At 40.5% G+C, this 17590-nt stretch overlaps 1 protein-coding gene across 1 annotated transcript in view; it reads left to right on the top strand.

Moving 5' to 3' along the window:
- The window catches only part of MAN2B1 (mannosidase alpha class 2B member 1), a 44888-nt gene that overhangs the window by 1021 nt on the left and 26277 nt on the right, over positions 1-17590 (top strand). The window contains exons 2-13 of the mRNA XM_085846014.1: positions 4249-4351; positions 4557-4730; positions 4937-5130; positions 6052-6184; positions 6448-6593; positions 7824-7940; positions 11908-11990; positions 12282-12402; positions 12630-12708; positions 13014-13123; positions 13350-13457; positions 17201-17317. Of these exons, the coding sequence (XP_085702140.1) occupies positions 4249-4351; positions 4557-4730; positions 4937-5130; positions 6052-6184; positions 6448-6593; positions 7824-7940; positions 11908-11990; positions 12282-12402; positions 12630-12708; positions 13014-13123; positions 13350-13457; positions 17201-17317 (1485 nt within the window). The remainder of the gene's footprint in view (positions 1-4248; positions 4352-4556; positions 4731-4936; positions 5131-6051; positions 6185-6447; positions 6594-7823; positions 7941-11907; positions 11991-12281; positions 12403-12629; positions 12709-13013; positions 13124-13349; positions 13458-17200; positions 17318-17590) is intronic.

Here is a 17590-nt window from a genome sequence, read left to right as displayed (position 1 = left end):
TAGATTTTGGGGACGATCTATATCCGGATATGAAAACTTTTAAAATTTTTAAAGTGATTTTTTACCATTCAGCGATACTCGTGGTACCAAAAACAAAAAATAGTACGATATTTCAAAAAGTTGTGGACGAGTTATGACTAAACTAGAGTGATGAGTTGGTTGTGTAACAAGGACGAAATGATTAGATTTTGGGGACGATCTATATCCGGATATGAAAACTTTTAAATTTTTTAAGGTGATTTTTCACCATTCAGCGATGCTCGTGGTACCAAAAACAAAAAATAGTACGATATTTCAAAAAGTTGTGGACGAGTTATGACTAAACTAGAGTGATGAGTTGGTTGTGTAACAAGGACGAAATGATTAGATTTTGGGGACGATCTATATCCGGATATGAAAACTTTAAAATTTTTTAAAGTGATTTTTCACCATTCAGCGACTCTCGTGGTACCAAAAACAATATATAGTACGGTATCTCAAAAAGTTGTGGACAAGTTATGACGAAACTAGAGTGATGAGTTGGTTGTGTGACAAGGACGAAATGATTAGATTTTGGGGACGATCCAGATCCGGATATGAGAACTTTAAAAAAAATTTAAATTGATTTTTCACCACTCAGAAATGCTCGTGGTACCAAAAACAATATATCACACGATATCTCAAAAACTTGTGGACAAGTTATGACTAAACCAGGGTGTTGAATTGGGTGCATGACAAGGACGAATTGATCAGATTTAGGTGAAGATCTGGATCCGAATACGAGTGTTCAAAATTTTTTTTAAAGTGATTCTTCACCATTAACGAATGAGGCCAAAAACGATATATCGCACGATATTTTAAAAAGTTGTGGACAAGTTATGACTAAACCAGGGTGATGAATTGGGTGCATGACAAGGACGAATTGATCAGATTTAGGTGAAGATCTGGATCCGAATACGAGTGTTCAAAATTTTTTTTAAAGTGATTCTTCACCATTAACGAATGAGGCCAAAAACGATATATCGCACGATATTTTAAAAAGTTGTGGACAAGTTATGACTAAACCAGGGTGATGAATTGGGTGCATGACAAGGACGAATTGATCAGATTTAGGTGAAGATCTGGATCCGAATACGAGTGTTCAAAATTTTTTTTAAAGTGATTCTTCACCATTAACGAATGAGTCCAAAAACGATATATCTCACGATATTTTAAAAAGTTGTGGACAAGTTATGACAAGACTCCGTGGATGAGTTGGTTCAGTGACACGAATGACCTGATTTGATTTTGGTTCAGGTGCGAATCCAGATCTGACCTATCAGTGGGATAGAAAACGTAAACTGTTCAACCTGGCGGAGGTATGCGCTCTACCGAGTGCCATTCTAGTTCTTAGTGTCGTGAAGTTTTTGGTCTTCTCCTATCAGCTGATGATGCATTAATCTACCGCAGTAATAATAAGTGTAAAAATTGCATAAACCACCATTTTTTATTCCTTGACGTTTCTCTGAATCGTTGTTTTCAGAATTTTATAAGCATATTTTATTCCGAGTTCTGGTTTGCTTGTTATGCAGCAGACGGTTCCGAAGCTACAGTGCCACAAGAAACTCTACACTTCCTTTCAAATTTTCACCTTTTGTTGCCTTATAATCTGGAATTAAATCGCATTAAATCAGACTTTTTCCACCTTTATTTACACATCGTAACCCACAACTTCAAAGTGAAAAACAGATTCTACAAATTTCGGAAAATTAATTAAAAATACAAACCTAGAATATCTCGGTTGGATAAGTGTAAACCCCCTTTATAACAGCAATTGTAAATTAGCTCAGGTGTAACCAATCACCTTCAAAATCACACACCAAGTTAATTGGCCTCCACCTGTGTCACATTGTAGTGATTTTGATGATTACCTCTGCCACCGAAGGTGAAGGAAGTTATATTTTCATCCATTTCTGTCTGTCTTTGTTACTTAAGTAATCTTTAGATTTCGTAAGTATATTGATGACTTTCGTTTCTGTTTGTTTGTGTGTTTGTTTGTGTGTTTGTGTGTTTGTTTGTAGGCACAATAACTCGAGAATGGAAGAAGCTACCAATGTCAAATTACACCACGTGATTCAGGAGGGTGATGGCTAGCGCTGATTAGATTTTGGTCAAAATCGGTCAAAGGTCAAGGTCACAGTGAGGTCAAACATCCAAAATATTCGATTTTTGATGGTTTGGTACAGAATCAACGTAGAAACTTCTGGTTTGCGTCGCTACCTTCTCGAGAGACAGCTTTTATTAGACAAGGTCAGAGGTCAAGTTGACGATTTCGTAAGTACCAGTCTATGAGTGCTTGTTTGTTTGTTTGTTTGTTTGTCTGTGTACAGGATATGTCAAAAAGTTGTGCATGGATCCGGATTAAATTTTGTGGACAGCCTCGGTGTGTGACAAAGACGAACTGATTAGATTTTGGTGAAGATCTCGATCTGGATCTGACGACTGGAATTTTTAAAGTGATTCTTCACCATTGAGAGATAGGGCCAAAAACGATATATAGCACGATATCTCAAAAATGTATTGGGCCAGACATGTTCTCGTGGATCAAGCATTATGGGGCGGAGGTATGCGCTCTACCGAGTGCCTTTGAGTTTCAGAATAAAATCAGCTATTCCTGTGGGTTTCCTCTGCTGGGTGGTGCATTTCACAGCAAAGACTCATCTCGCAGGTCTTTTGAAAGCTCCTTGGTGCTCATAGTTAAATTGTGGAAAGGCACAAATCAGGGGATGGGTATAAAAATATTTCAAAGGCCTTGAATATCCCTTGGAGCGCAGTTAAGACAATCATTAAGAAGTGGAAGGCGTATGGTACCACCAAGACCCTGCCAAGATCAGGCCATCCCTCCAAACTGGGTGACCAAGCAAGGAGGAGACTGATCAGGCCACCAAGAGGCCAATGACAACTTTGAAAGAGCAACATGTCTTTATGGCAAAGACTTGTCACTGTGTGCATGTGACAACAATATCTGAAGCACTCCACAAGTCTGGCTGTAAGGTAGGGTGGCAAGAAGGATGCCATTACTCAAAATTAAAAAGCCCACCTTGAGTCCCAATTAAGATATGCAAAAAAACCACTCCAGAGATTCTGAAACCGTGTTCTCATCAGTAGGGACTGGGGCACTTGTCAGGATAGAAGGGAAAATGGATGGAGCAAAATACAGAAAAATCCTGGAGGAAAACCTGCTGCCCTCTGCAAGAAAGCTGAAATTTGGAGGGAAGTTCACCTTTCAGCATGGCAACGACCCAAAGCTACACTGGAGTGGCAAAAGAACAAAAAGATAAAAGTCCTTGAGTGGCCCAGTCAGAGCCCCGACCTCAATCCAATCAAAAATCTGTGGCACGACTTGAAGATTGCCGTCCATCAACGCTCCCCACACAACTTGACTGAGCTTGAACAGTTTTGTACAGAAGAATGGGAAAATATCACCCAATCAAGGTGTACAAAGTTGGTAGAGACCTATCCCAACAGACTCACAGCTGTAATTGCTGTCAAAGGTGCTTCCACCAAGTATTAACTCAGGGGGGGTGGGCACTTATCCAACGAACATATTCTAGTTTTGTATTTTTAATTAATTTTCTGAAATTTGTAGAATTTGTTTTTCACTTTGAAGTTGTGGGTTACGATGTGTAAATAAAGGTGGAAAAGTCTGATTTAATGCAATTTAATTCCAGGCTATCTCTCTCTCTATCGATTGCAGCCTGTGGCTGCTGGTTGCATCATTGGTTGGGACGCGGCTATGCCGCTGATGCAGTGTCCCCCTGACCAGTGCACTGGCACTGATGTTGCCGACCTCGGAAGGATGACAGGCTGAGTCAACCTCCTGGTGTATTAATTCAGTGGCCCAACGGGGCTTGAACTCAGGAGCCTAGGATTCCAGCACAGCAGCAGTCCCAGCAATGATGCAACTAGCAGCCACATGCTGCACATGAAATGAATGAATGGTTAAATTGTCAACATTGTGTGCTTCACAGTCAAAGGTCTTGCCGTAAGAAGTGTGCCATCCTTTGGAAGGAGTGTTAAGCTACCCGTCCAATCTGCTTGTGTTAAGATCGTATGCACCTTTTGAAAAGAGTAGGTCAGTGTGTTCCAGTTTTCATGTCGTGAATAGCTGCTGTATTCTATTGAGGGGGAACCTGAGGAAGTCTTTGAGGGTTGCCGTGCTTGATGTGTTAGGAATGGTTCAAGTGGCTGAATTTTTGCTTTTAACCCGACTCTATTGCTGCACTACAGGCCTGCGCCAAGTCAGAACCTGGTATGCTCAATGTCCATCTGGTTCCTCACACTCACGATGATGTCGGCTGGTTAAAAACAGTGGATCAGTACTACTTTGGAGGTATGTTGATGTTCATTAAAAAAAAAAAATATATATAAATATATATATATATATATATATATATATATATATATATATATATATATATATATATATATATATATATATATATATATTTTGCAGTTTCAACTATTTTGCGGAAGTGGCATTCTGGACAACTTTGCTGATTGTTATCGTCACCACACATCGTTTCTCTCTTTTATAGGGAACAACACAATCCAGCATGCTGGTGTGCAGTACATTTTGGACTCTGTCGTGGACAGCCTGGTTGCGGACAAGACCCGGCGATTTATCTACGTGGAAATTGCCTTTTTCGCCAAGTGGTGGGAGCAACAGACTGCGAAAACGCAAGCAGTAGTCCGGAGTCTCATAGAATCTGGTGAGATTGTGCGAATATTATCCTCGATAAATCTCTCGTGGCTTTAAATGATCGAATGAGACGGTTTGAAGGAAAATATCGAAGTAGTGCATGAACACATCGAGGTTTGTTCCATGTTTTGCACAATTTGGTTTTTTGTTTATTTTTTGTTGTTGCTCAAGCTGAAGAATAAAAGGAAGTGATGTATTGTTCCATGCCGTGTGCAGGGCAGCTGGAGTTCATTAATGGTGGTTGGTGCATGAACGACGAAGCAACTCCGACGTACATCGATATAATTGATCAAATGACACTTGGCCTGCGGTTCCTGAATGACACCTTTGGAATTGGCGCACGGCCCCTGGTGGCATGGCACATTGACCCATTTGGGCACTCTCGTGAACAAGCCTCTCTGTTCGCCCAGGTTAAGAGTTGTCCTAATGGCTCGATATAATATACTTCAGCTTTAAAATGTGCATTGTGAAGGGCGACCACAAATAAGGACAGTAGCCATGCAATTCAATCAACCTTCTTTATTTTTTTATTTAAAATGACACGTTCTTTGGGACACATTTGCTTCACATGATGCATGATCACTACGGAAAGTTTCAGATGGATATCTGTATTGGTGTTTATATGATCGAGGTAAGACCACATGCTCCACACGTTGGCCTCTATGCCGCAGGCACACTTGCATTCGACGGAATCGACAGGAAAAATTGTTTATCACTCAGAACATTCATTCGGCTGCAATGATTTTACGGATTTTTGTCAATTATCGCTGTTTTGAGATCATCTATATTCTATGGATTGCAGCCTTTCCTCGGTAGACCTTGTCTTTTTAAGCATCTGCCCCTGAACTTGATTTCAGTCTTCTTCAAGGATTTCATTCTCAGGTAGAATTCGACTGAAAACGATTTTTCTTTCGATGTCCATGGCATGTTGAAAATATGGGGCTATCTTGACTAAATCTAAATCTGCTAACTATACATGAACTCCATCCAATTTTCAAAAGTAATATGATATCATTAGTATGGAGGAAGTTATCAGAGGTAAGGTCGGTACCGACTGGGCGTTCCATCTGCCGGCGCTCTGAACAAATTTCTGCTCTGACTTCCTGTGTCGGAGCGGCAACCCGACCAGGATTGTAACCTGAGCCAAATAAACTGCTTTGGTATAACAGGTACTCTGTATAGACCATGGTACATGATCTGATCTCTGACTCCCACCTCCCTCCCCCAAACCTCCCATCCCAGAACCACTTCATGCATAAAATATTTTGATAAAACCGGAAGATAATCGCAAGAAAGAAATTTGCTCACCTTTGTCATTTCCTTCCTTTTAGATGGGATTTGATGGATTTTTCTTTGGGAGGTTGGATTACCAGGACAAGGAGAAACGTCAGAAGGAAAAGAACATGGAGGGTGTGTGGAGAGGGAGTGCCAACTTGAATCCTCCATCAGCTGATCTTTTCACCGGTATGGTTGGTTAAACAAATTCAACAAGCACGGTTGTAGGTCTTAATTCGGGAAGTGTGGCTGTGTGTTGAGCTTACCACTTTGCCTCATTAGGGCTCTTCCTGAACCTTAACTGCAACAGTGGCCCCATGAAATGCCAGACTTTATTAATATTGCAACCTTTAAACGTTTGTGTGCATCTATAACAGTCTTATCATGATTAAATTTTGTAAATAATCATGGATTAACTGTGATGTGTTTAATGCTTGTTTCACTTCCTACAGGAGTTCTGCCCAATGGCTACAATCCACCCGATGGCTTCTGCTGGGACCAGCTGTGTGCTGATGAGCCCATCGTAGATGACAAAAACAGCCGCGAATACAACAAAGAAAAGTTTGTGTCTCTCTTCTTAGAGACGGCGAAGAAGCAGGTTGGGGGATTTTCTTTTTTTCTTCATGCCATTTTCAATTTCTCAGCTTATGATGTTCAAGGGCTAACTTTCAGGCTTAATAGTGAGAATCGTTTGTGGAAGATATCTGCAGGCCTGTGTACCTAGTGTACTCAAACTCTCTCCTTTTTGGGGGCGATTTCCGATTCATAGAGTACCAGATTATCACCTTGCAAACCCCACAAAATGATGCTGAAACCAGAACATTATCACACAAGAAACGAGGAAACTAAACACAGGTTGCCATTTGGTTCCTCATGCTTGGGTCTTAGCCACACTACTGTACCCTTTTCTCCAACTACTATTGCTACTACTATTACTATCACAACTATTATTTTAATTACCAGAATCATTTCCACTTTCTTATGGAGTCGGCCAGATAACGTGTTTGGCCCAAATCTTTCACGAACCGGCTGGCCAGGCCTGACCAATGACTGAAGATGCAGAAATTTGTAACTTGTTCATGGTGTTGGTGAAAACTCTACTCGTTATGAAAGATAGCGCAGGGTCTTCAATGTTTACCATCAATCAGTGCTGACAGACGGGTCCTTCACTTTATCGTCCAGACGAGGGACGGGATACACATTGATGCCTCGCTCCATATGCGAAACACCAGGATGGCATTTTATAGCTGTCACCAGGATGACAGCTCACAGGTGAGCTTGGTGGACTGGTTGAGTATGTGACGAGGACGAATTGGTTCGTTTTTGGTGAGGATCCAAATCCGGACACTGGAATTTTTAAAGTGATTCTTCACAATTGAGAGGGCCAAAAATGGCACAGAGCACAATATCTCAAAAAATTGTGGATGGGTAATGACAAAACTAGATGGATGAGTCGTGTAGTTGACAAGAACAAGGCGTTTAGATTTACGTTATGGTCCGTATCGATATCCAGCCTATCGGTGGGATACAAAACATAAACTGTTCAGCCTGGCGGAGGTATGCCCTCTATAGAGTGATGTTGTAGGTTTTCTTTCTGTGATTTTTGAAAATTGATTATGTTGGTTGTTGTTGAAAACTCCTCCCCACCTCCCCCATCTCCAATGTTCTTTTCTTTCGATTATGTCGTGGTCCGTTCTGTAATTTAGCTCCTCCACAAAACTTGACGCTATTTAAATTTTTGAAAAGCAATTTTTTTTGTGGAATTTTAGTTGGAGTTTATTTCATTATATTATAATCATGTATTGCCGTGTGCTCTTTTTTATTGCAGTCAAAGTATTACAAAACAAACCACATAATCATGACAATGGGATCCGACTTCCAATATGAAAACGCCAACGTTTGGTTCAAAAACATGGACAAACTGATCAAGCATGTCAACGAAAAGGTACATGACTGATTGTTGTTGTTGTTGTTGTTGTTGTTGTTGTTGTTGTTGTTGTTCACAAAGTTCCTGCAGCTATTTATCGAGATAATTTGAAATTGATACGAGAGCTAATTCGATGGTGCGCCATCGCAAATCCCCACGCTTTTCACCCAAATCAAAGTTGAAAGATGGCAAAAAGTTCAACCAGGAATGACCTAATTAGTGTAGCAGCATAGCAAACCTGTTGTGCATTTTGTGATACAAGCACCAAATTTGGCACAAATGTACATTAATATGTTGCGAACATTTTCAGATATTGGGCCACTTGAAATTCTCTCTTTTGTCCGCCATATTGGATTTCAAAATGGCCGCCACTTGAAATCTACATTTCCTATTATCTCTGGACATAATGCAGCTATTGACTTGATTCTGGTATCTAAATGTATGTTTTTGGGGGCAAGGAATCCAATGGTACCATTTTCAACTTAATATTATCTATCACAGTCTGTTATATAATTTTATTTGGAAATTATCTCGGCAAATATTGGATTCAACACAATACTTTGAAAATAATGTCTTAGTTCTGTAAATGTCTTACGTATAATACTGACATGCTGCATGGTCTAGTATTTGAGGCTAGGTATATACCGGTACTGAAGATACGTGTACATAAACAGTGTCATCTTAAGAAGTTCAGCATTGCCACAAGTAGTACATGTATGTTGTTGACTCATCGTCATGTGCAGTCCCCTTGTCAATGTCTGTGCATTTGCTGGTTCGATCATACAACAGGATCACGAACCTCTCGATGATGCGCATTGCGTCGTCTGGTATGCCACGAGGTGCAGAGGACAGCAGTAGCAGCGCCTCAGTGAGTTCTGGCTGTACCGTTCAGACTGCCCACACAGTCTTCTTGCCATGTCTATGAAAACTAGACACAGTGTCGCATCCAGTTAGAGCGTGGAACATTGGCAGTGCATGAGCCTTCTCTCCCAATCCAGCTGCTTTTTCGTGTGCTGCTAGGTATCGGAAACTCTGGCCTGTTCCGAATGCCAGCCACAGTTTGTCTTCTGGTTGCAACTCCTGTGCCAGGGACACTGCCAGCACCACAACATCGGTGTCTACAGTCCGGATGAGTATTGCATGGTGTTCATGCTGGACTGCGTGAGATGCATGCAGCAACATCCGACTGTCAGCTTCTTCATGGTTACATGGGGCGAGTGAGGTCAGATCTGGCAGTAGTGGCTTCCTGAGCACTGCCTCTCCATCAGTAATGACGAGTTGCTTGTCCTCCTGGTCAAACCATTCCATGAGAGCTGCTGAGAGGAACCTGAACAGCTCAGTCTTGTTGCTGTCCACTCGTAGGAAGTTCTGCCAGTTTCCTGGTATGGCTGTGGCAGCCACCACACGTCTCCGCACACCTTGTCCCCGCTTTGCACGTGTACTACCTTTCAGTGAATCACCAAGGTAAGTATCCCAGACCAGATCCAGGCGTGACACTGTTTGTAGCTTCGTGGACATATATGGGATGAAGATCTGTTGTGTATACTCTTCAAAGGTCTTTGATGCAGCCGGCTTCAGCATCTGGACGATGGCTGCTCCATCAAGCACAATACAGGTCGTGACAGGAGTCTCTGTCTTTGCGTCGGAGACTTCTTCCAAGCATGTGAGGAGATCACTCTTGGTACCGGTGCAGAGGCTTCCACCATCGGACAATGCAGGAGGACATGCCTGATTCTCGTGACAAAAGAACTCCTCAAGGTTTCCATCCCTCGTCTGGCAGCCAATGTACAGGCGTGCGAAGAGTTCACGGTCATTCTTGATGGAGGCGAGCTGTTGCTGACCTATGCTCTGGCTTCTTGGAGTGGAAGTGCTGAACACCTTCAGCTTGTTACGAGGAATGGGTGCGTCCACTGCCTTTGTTCTGTCCAACAGACACTCTCTGGTGAAAGCCTCGAACTGCTCTTTGCCAATCCTCTTGGCATTCATCATGGTGTCCAGATCAGCAGGATCTGCGATCTCTTTTGTATCCAGTTTGACTACATCCTGACTCTCCTCCTCGAATGGGTTGCTCATCTCCTCTATGACAACGACGAGAGAGCGAACATCTTTCACAAATGAGGCCTGTACACTTGACGTCTGATCATGATGACGTGTGTCTGCTGTTTGCCGTCTCCAGTGTTGGTTGAAAATGGTACCATTGGATTCCTTGCCCCCAAAAACATACATTTAGATACCAGAATCAAGTCAATAGCTGCATTACGTCCAGAGATAATAGCAAATGTGGATTTCAAGTGGCGGACATTTTGAAATCCAATATGGCGGACATAAAGAGAGAATTTCAAGTGGCCCAATATCTGAAAATGTTCGCAACATATTAATGTACATTTTTGCCAAATTTGGTGCTTGTATCACAAAATGCACAATTGTTTTGAATATTTGGGCTGAGCCGCCCCACTAAATATCAAATTTTAGAGTTCAATTTTTTTCTGCTGTGACCCCAATTCTCCACCCCTGGGCAAGAACCTGGCATCAAATGAAAAAATATTCATTACATATTTCATGAGTCCCACAATGTTGATCGCATAATGCAATTTCATGTCGAAAAACGTACCCGCAATTCCATTTTTTCTCTATTCAACCTTTTGAACCTGCCCCAAAGGGTGGGGCCAAAATGATGCTGCTCTTGCACCATCATGCCATGTGGTGATCATAACTACCAAGTTTGGTCAATTTCTGCACAAACCTTTAGGAGGAGAGAGCATGACAAATGGACAGTCAGATGGAGCCGATTACAACATCCCCCACCCTACGTTTTTTTTCCAAAACACGTGGGGATAACCAGAGAGTTAATGGACAACCTTATCACACACACACAGTCTTGAGAAAAAGGACATGGGAAGGGTCTTTTTAACTCCTGCTTTGGATTTCATAGCACGATCTATACAGTATTTTCTGCAAGCCGCCATTTTGTCTGAATCTCGTAAAATGGTGCAATATTTTGTTCAAGTACTGTACTGCTAAACTGGAGGTTTTTGAAAGTGCCAACAAGGCGATTTGTGTTCTGCAGTGTTCAATTGATCAATATATAATAAAGGTTTTAAATGCTGTAAAAAATGAAAAATTAAAAACTTTTTCTTTTCAGAAGTTTACCGCCGTCAATGCACAGCCTTTTACACCACCTTATTTAACACGTTGAATCAGTTATTCATGCCTGTTGTTTGTGCCTCTTATGACGTCCCGAAAAACCATGTTTCCTGTTTGGAATGATTTTTAACGTTGTTTGACATTGGCAGGCAGGCAGAGTAAAATTATCATCTTACTCCTCTCTGTGCATGTGTGGGCGGGATGAGATTCTGTACAATTTTCCAAATTCAAAGCCAAAGTACTGCTAAGCCGCAGGTTCGTGTTCCGATTCGTGTTCCGATTTGTGGTCGACGGTGTTCAAAATATAAAATTCAATTTAAACTAAGTAGTTCCGCGATCAATCATTGACTGACATCTGCCAGACAGAGTGAACTGATTGCTAAACCTCGCTTTGCGCTTCGTTTGTGGGGTAACTAATGGTGCAGGACTTGCACAAATTTAAGAGTTGTTTAAACATTGTCTTCAAAACCCCTCTTATTAACGCTGTGAAAGTTTCAGTTAATGTTTTAAAAGTTTGAGGAAATGACTGTGATTTTTTTTTTATTTATTTTTTTATTTCCACGCTGTCACAGTTTAAACATGTGACTTCGTTTAGGATGTTGAAATATTAACAATACGACAACCCCAGACAGTAAACTGATTTCAAGAAGAAGAATGTGCTTTTGAAAGTAATGTGGTGTTTGCATCATGTGGTTCATGCAAAACCCGGATAAATGATACCTCAAAGTTTACCTCTTTTTTTTCTGCGGGATAACAAGTATCAACATTGTACTTTGCAGCAATTTGTTTCGGTTTTCCTCCCAAGTTTGTTTGACCAATCTGATTGCATGGCTGTTTGCAGCAAAAGGACGGGAGTAAAGTCAACGTGTTTTACTCGACACCTTCATGTTATCTTCAGGATCTAAACAAGGCTAAACTTACCTGGTGAGATCACCTTTTGATGAGTTTGTGAAACATGAAGCTGTAACTTCTTTATTTCGCTGTTCATAAATGGTGGAGCAAACTTTGCCGTTTTTCCTGGAACAGTCACAGAATCAGTCACCACACCATATTGATTAATGACATTTTATTTATCAGGCTTTGCAAACCGAACGAATTTGGTATCGAGTCACTGCTGCGTAAATATTTGGTTTCTTAACATTTCCTAATCGGATACCTCTTGCTCAGCGTATTTCTAACAATTGTTCGACATCTTGTTGTTCTTTTCTTGTACAGGTCAGTCAAGTACGATGATTTTTTTCCATATGCGGACAGTGCACACAGCTTCTGGACTGGCTATTTTACCAGTCGGCCAGCATTGAAGCGCTACGTACGTCGAAGCAGCGCGTTACTGCAGGCACGTAACTTCTGTTTTTTCCAGGCACAAATAATGAGCATCTTCGAAGGGAAGCAAAATGAGTTGTGAGGATGAGGGACGTATGAGAACAATAACAGAATTAAAAATTGCAATTTTAAGAGAGAAGATGAGTGAGAATGAAAGAGCAATTGTGAGTTACTTGTGTGCTAAAATGTTCCTTAAATTATGATGTTTGTTTAACTAGTTCGGTGTGTGACCGAGTGCAGGTGTGCAATCAGCTTGAAGTCCTCGCAGGCACGCAGGCCAACAAAGGACCATACGGCCGGGCCGAGAGCACAGTGCTGAGTAAGACACTTTTGGTTGACAACTCAAACAAATCTTCTTTTTTTAAAGCTTTGAAAATTATCCACCAATATGTCTGTGCATTAAAATCATTGTTGAACACATTTCCCAAAGCTTACTTTGCTTGGCTCCCTTATGTAATGGACCATAAAAGTTTGCCAACATGTGCTGACCTTACTCCACAAAATGAGAGAATGAGTGAGCCATGGTACACTCTGCTTTGACCCAGGTCGAGATTTTAATAATGCCTCAGATTTCAATATAATACTGGCCAGAACGTTTCCATTCCCAAACATTTTGTGTCTCAGGACAGGCTATGGCAGTGGCTCAGCACCACGATGCCGTCACTGGGACGGAGAAACAACACGTGGCGAATGACTATGCTTGGCAGCTATCCCGAGGGTGGCTCGCCTGTGAGGTTGGCATTGCTTGACTTTTTGTGAAGTTTTTTTTTTTTAAATGAATGCAATGTCTTTATGTGTGATGTGATGTTAATTGGTGAGGTGGGGCAGATTGCTATGTCATGATGATTTGTAGCATTGGGAGTGACAAGTTCTTACAGATTTGCAATATTGGCAAAGGTTTACTATGATAACTTGTGATGTTCTGGTGATGGTAGAGAGTGTGGCAATGTGATTTTGCAGACGGTGATCAAAAATGCATTATATAATCTTTCGGGCAACACAGACAAGCTGTCCATCTGTCCTTTACTTAACATCAGCCTTTGTTCTGTCACAGAATCAGAAAAACAGGTGAGTAACAGCAATTCATTTGTCGTTCTGGCTTTTCCTTTGCAATTTTACTAACGTTGCCATTATTTGCATGGATAGCAATGCCTGCTTTGTTTCATTGCTGACTAGGGTGTATTGTTCTGGTGCCATAGCACATAGTTTCTTGGGTAAAACAGCCGTTACCTCGGTCGCAGAGCAAAGTTCCTGCATAATTTGGTGAATAGTTTGATTTGAAATAATTTATGCTTGTTTTCAGACAATTCAGCTCGTGCTGTATTAGAATTTTCATTGTGTATGTTGATGTGTGTGTTTATGGAAATGTTACCTTGTTGCTTTAAATAATAATAATATTTGTTGTTGTTGTTTTCGTGACTCTTCACCCCAGTCGGTAGTTATTGTATCATCAGTCAGTTATTGTATTGAAAAAGGTTCTTTGCTAAAACTTGCCCTTTTAACATCAGAGTGAGTGAGCGAATGAGTGAACGTGTCACTTTACAAGTAAAGCACAAAAATAAAATGTGTGTTTGTCTTCTAAGTTATCACACAAATGAAATGCCAAAATAGACTTTCATTTGACATCAGGTATAATATACATTAGTACCTGTGAAAATATTTGCAGTGAATGCTCAATTTTCAAAAGAAAACATTTTTGGGTTATATACAAGTGATTTTTTTTTTTTAAATTTCATAGTTTCCTTGTAAATAAACGAAAAAAAAAGGAATAAAATTAAAATATTTATTTGATCAACAAAATAAAATGACACAATGAATGATTTTAAGCCTGAGGCTACAGAGTGGCCGGATATTCATATTTATATGAAGCTCCTCTCGGCTCTCGCGAACGCTCCACGTGTCCCACAGCAGTTCACAAGCCTTATCTGCTTTTGAGTTGTATTGTTTTGTTTTGCCAAAGTTTCTACATTGTTTATTGCCACTTTGTTTTGCTAAAGCAAGAGAAGAGCCCTTTATTTGTACAACAGGATCAATAAGTACTCTGTGATCATAACCAGATGATCTAATCTGAAAATGCAGTGAGTAAGCTTTTTTTATCAGCTGTTCGTTTGAAGGCCAAGCAAATGTACACATTTTGAAACCCGAACTGTTGACACGCAATCTAGAACTGATATTTTGGTGATTTTATCTGACTGGATATCTAATCTCATGAGACTCCAATCTCGGATAGTCAAACAATTGTCCTTGGACATGTCACGTGATTCTGACTTTACCTCGTCCCCACCAAAGAATGGTACTTGATCAACAGCATGAAGTTGTACACAAATGTTCAAAATTTTAAACAATTTCTTCAACTCAAACCCAAATTCTTTCATCAGTTCTTCTTTGATTAAAATATATATATATATATATATATATATATATATATATATATATATATATATATATTTACATTTTAACACGATGTGAAATAGGAGATGAGATACTGCATTATGCCGTTATCTAATGAAACTGTCAATATCGAGACCAGCTCAAATGATTGGAAATTTGATTACATTTTTTCTTTTTGGTTAATATGATTTATGACGTCCATCGTTAATGTTATATTTTCACCAGGAAGCATAAAAGCAATTATCATTATTATTATTATTTCAAATGCAGCCTCTGGCTGCTATTGTCATCATTGCTGGGAGCACGGCTGTGCCGCTGGTGCAGTGCCCCATTATCAGTAAGCCAGTACTTATTTTGCCAACTTCGAAAGGACGACAGGCTGAGTCAACCCACCTGGTGCTATTGAACGGTGCCCCATTATCTTCTGGGGAATGACAGGGGCTCAAACTCAAGACCCTAAGATCTTAGGCCAGCAACATTAACTGTTAAGCAAATACCAGGATAAAAATAGCAATAGAAAGTGTCAGGCACAGCATGAGTTTTTGGACCGCTGATACAAATTTTCGTACTTGGTGCTTGTAAAAGAGTAGTGAGAAAATGAAACTGCTCTAATTTTCCTTTTGCAACAGTAATTTTTTTTAATATTTTTAGAAACGCTTCTTTGTATTGAAAACAAACAAACAAACAAAAAACTTTTTTATACAAGACCTTGGCTCATGGAAGAGCGAAGTGACAAACGGTTAAAAGGCATTGTAATTGCAGCAGGCCAGTAAGGCCACATTTGGACCAAACACAAGGGAATTAATGAACAGGAAAGAAGAGGAGTAAATACAGTTATGTGCAGGTAAAAGGGTTGCATCAGATAGGGTTAATGGGACTACAAAAGATTGTGAGTAAGGCTGGGGGATGATGTGAGATGGTTATGTACCACTTTATTGAAGCTCTGGCTGGAGTGAAGGGTGCAACAACTGCCTTCCAATGACTGAAAGCCATTACACAAAGGGCGAAGGAGGAACAAAGGAGTGGAGCTGTGCAGTAATCCTGGATGTTGTGGAGCAGAACAAAGGAGTGGAGCAGTAATCCTGGATGTTGAGAGTTAATCAGGAGGGGTTATTGGAAAAACATGGGTCATATGGAGTTGCTGAGGAAGACTTGAGAGCTGAGAGAGCAAGACAGAAGGAGAAACAGTAAATAAATATAAAAAGAGGTCACCGACCTGTCTGTGATGTGAGAGCAACAGGTCTCGTGTTTCATCGTCATTATGGAAAATGCCAATAATATTGAGAGCTTTAGCTTCCACAACATCCAGGAAAGACAGATGTGATGCTGGGGCACCAGCCCATAGCAGAGAGCAATACTCAATTTAGCTCCGGACAAAGGCCTTTTAGGCTGTGAGTAGTTCTTAGTTTGAGGATTCCCAGTCTGTGACTGGCTTTCTTTGGAGGCCAGTTTGGAATTATGATCAACGCATGTGAGTTTCTGGCTGATGATGAGACTGAGAAGTTTCAAGAGACTGAAGCTCTTACAGCGGCTGACTGTGGAACTAAATTTTATTGATAGTATTTATCTTATATGTAAGAATGTTTAATTCCATATCAAATTAAGAACAACACCCAGTAGAGTGCATACCTCCGCCAGGTTGAACAGTTTGTTTTGTATCCAACTGATCGGCCGGATCTGCATGCGGACCTGAACCAAAATCTAATCGGCTTGTTCTTGTCACCTTCCCAACTCATCCACCAAGTTTCGTCCCAATCCGTCCACACTTTTTGAGATATCGTGCTATATATCGTGTTTGGCCCCATCTCTCTATGGTAAAGAATCACTTTAAAATTTCTAGTATCCAGATCTCGATATTCACCAAATTCTAATAATTTCGTCCTTGTCACACATCCAACCTGTTCGCCAAATTTTGGCCGAATCCGTCCATATCTTTTTGAGATATCCTGCTCACAGACAGACAAACAAACAGACAGACGGGTGAAAACATAACCTTCATCCACCTTTGGTGGCAGAGGTAACTAAAAGTATTAATTCTTATCAAAAATATTTTTTACCAAGCAATGTTAAACCGTTTACTTGTACTAAAGAACTGTTCAACACTTGTGTTGGGATTTGTGCTGCAATGTAGTGACATTTCCAGTGAGGGATAATAAACTTTTGGTGCGTCACTTGGTTGGACTCGTGAGTGCATCTCTCGAAGCAGTATGGTGAAATGTTGAATATTTTTCAGCCAAAAACAATTCCCTTATTTGTCTGTTTATTATTTTGGTTATTTGTAGCATTGCCTGTTGAAAGTATTGACTGTTATCGACTGTTGAAAGTGGAGGTTCAGTTTCTCTTTAAGCGATTCCACTAATTTTATTGCACTCTTTGTTTAATGGTCCTGTTATCTCATTCATTCTTCCTTTGACCCCTAGTTCCGTGTGATGCTGTACAATCCACTGGGTCGTGAGATTGCGTGGAACGTTCGAGTTCCTGTTCAAGGGAGAGCTTACACCGTGGCAAACCATGCAGGGAAACCACTTGATTCGCAGGTGCAGTGTCTTCGACCACAATCTACGCACCACGTGGATATCACAAGCGCCCTTTAGTGCTTCATGTATTTTTTAATATTTCTCATCACTAATCTCTGTCGCAAGATGCATCTGTTTAGAGTTGAGAAGTTGACAAAAAAACAGGTATGACACACAGTTTATGATAAACGTTTAATTCAAAGTTTAGGATGCGATTACCGAATCGTTAAATATATACGTGACATTTTCAAATGAAAATTAATCTTAACCTTTTTACTTTCAAAATAAAACCAT

Source organism: Eptatretus burgeri, chromosome 11, assembly GCF_056783735.1.
Source record: "Eptatretus burgeri isolate ZD-2024b chromosome 11, Ebu_testis_v1, whole genome shotgun sequence".
NCBI classification, from domain to species: Eukaryota; Metazoa; Chordata; class Myxini; order Myxiniformes; family Myxinidae; genus Eptatretus; species Eptatretus burgeri.
This window is presented reverse-complemented; position numbering and strand designations above follow the sequence as displayed.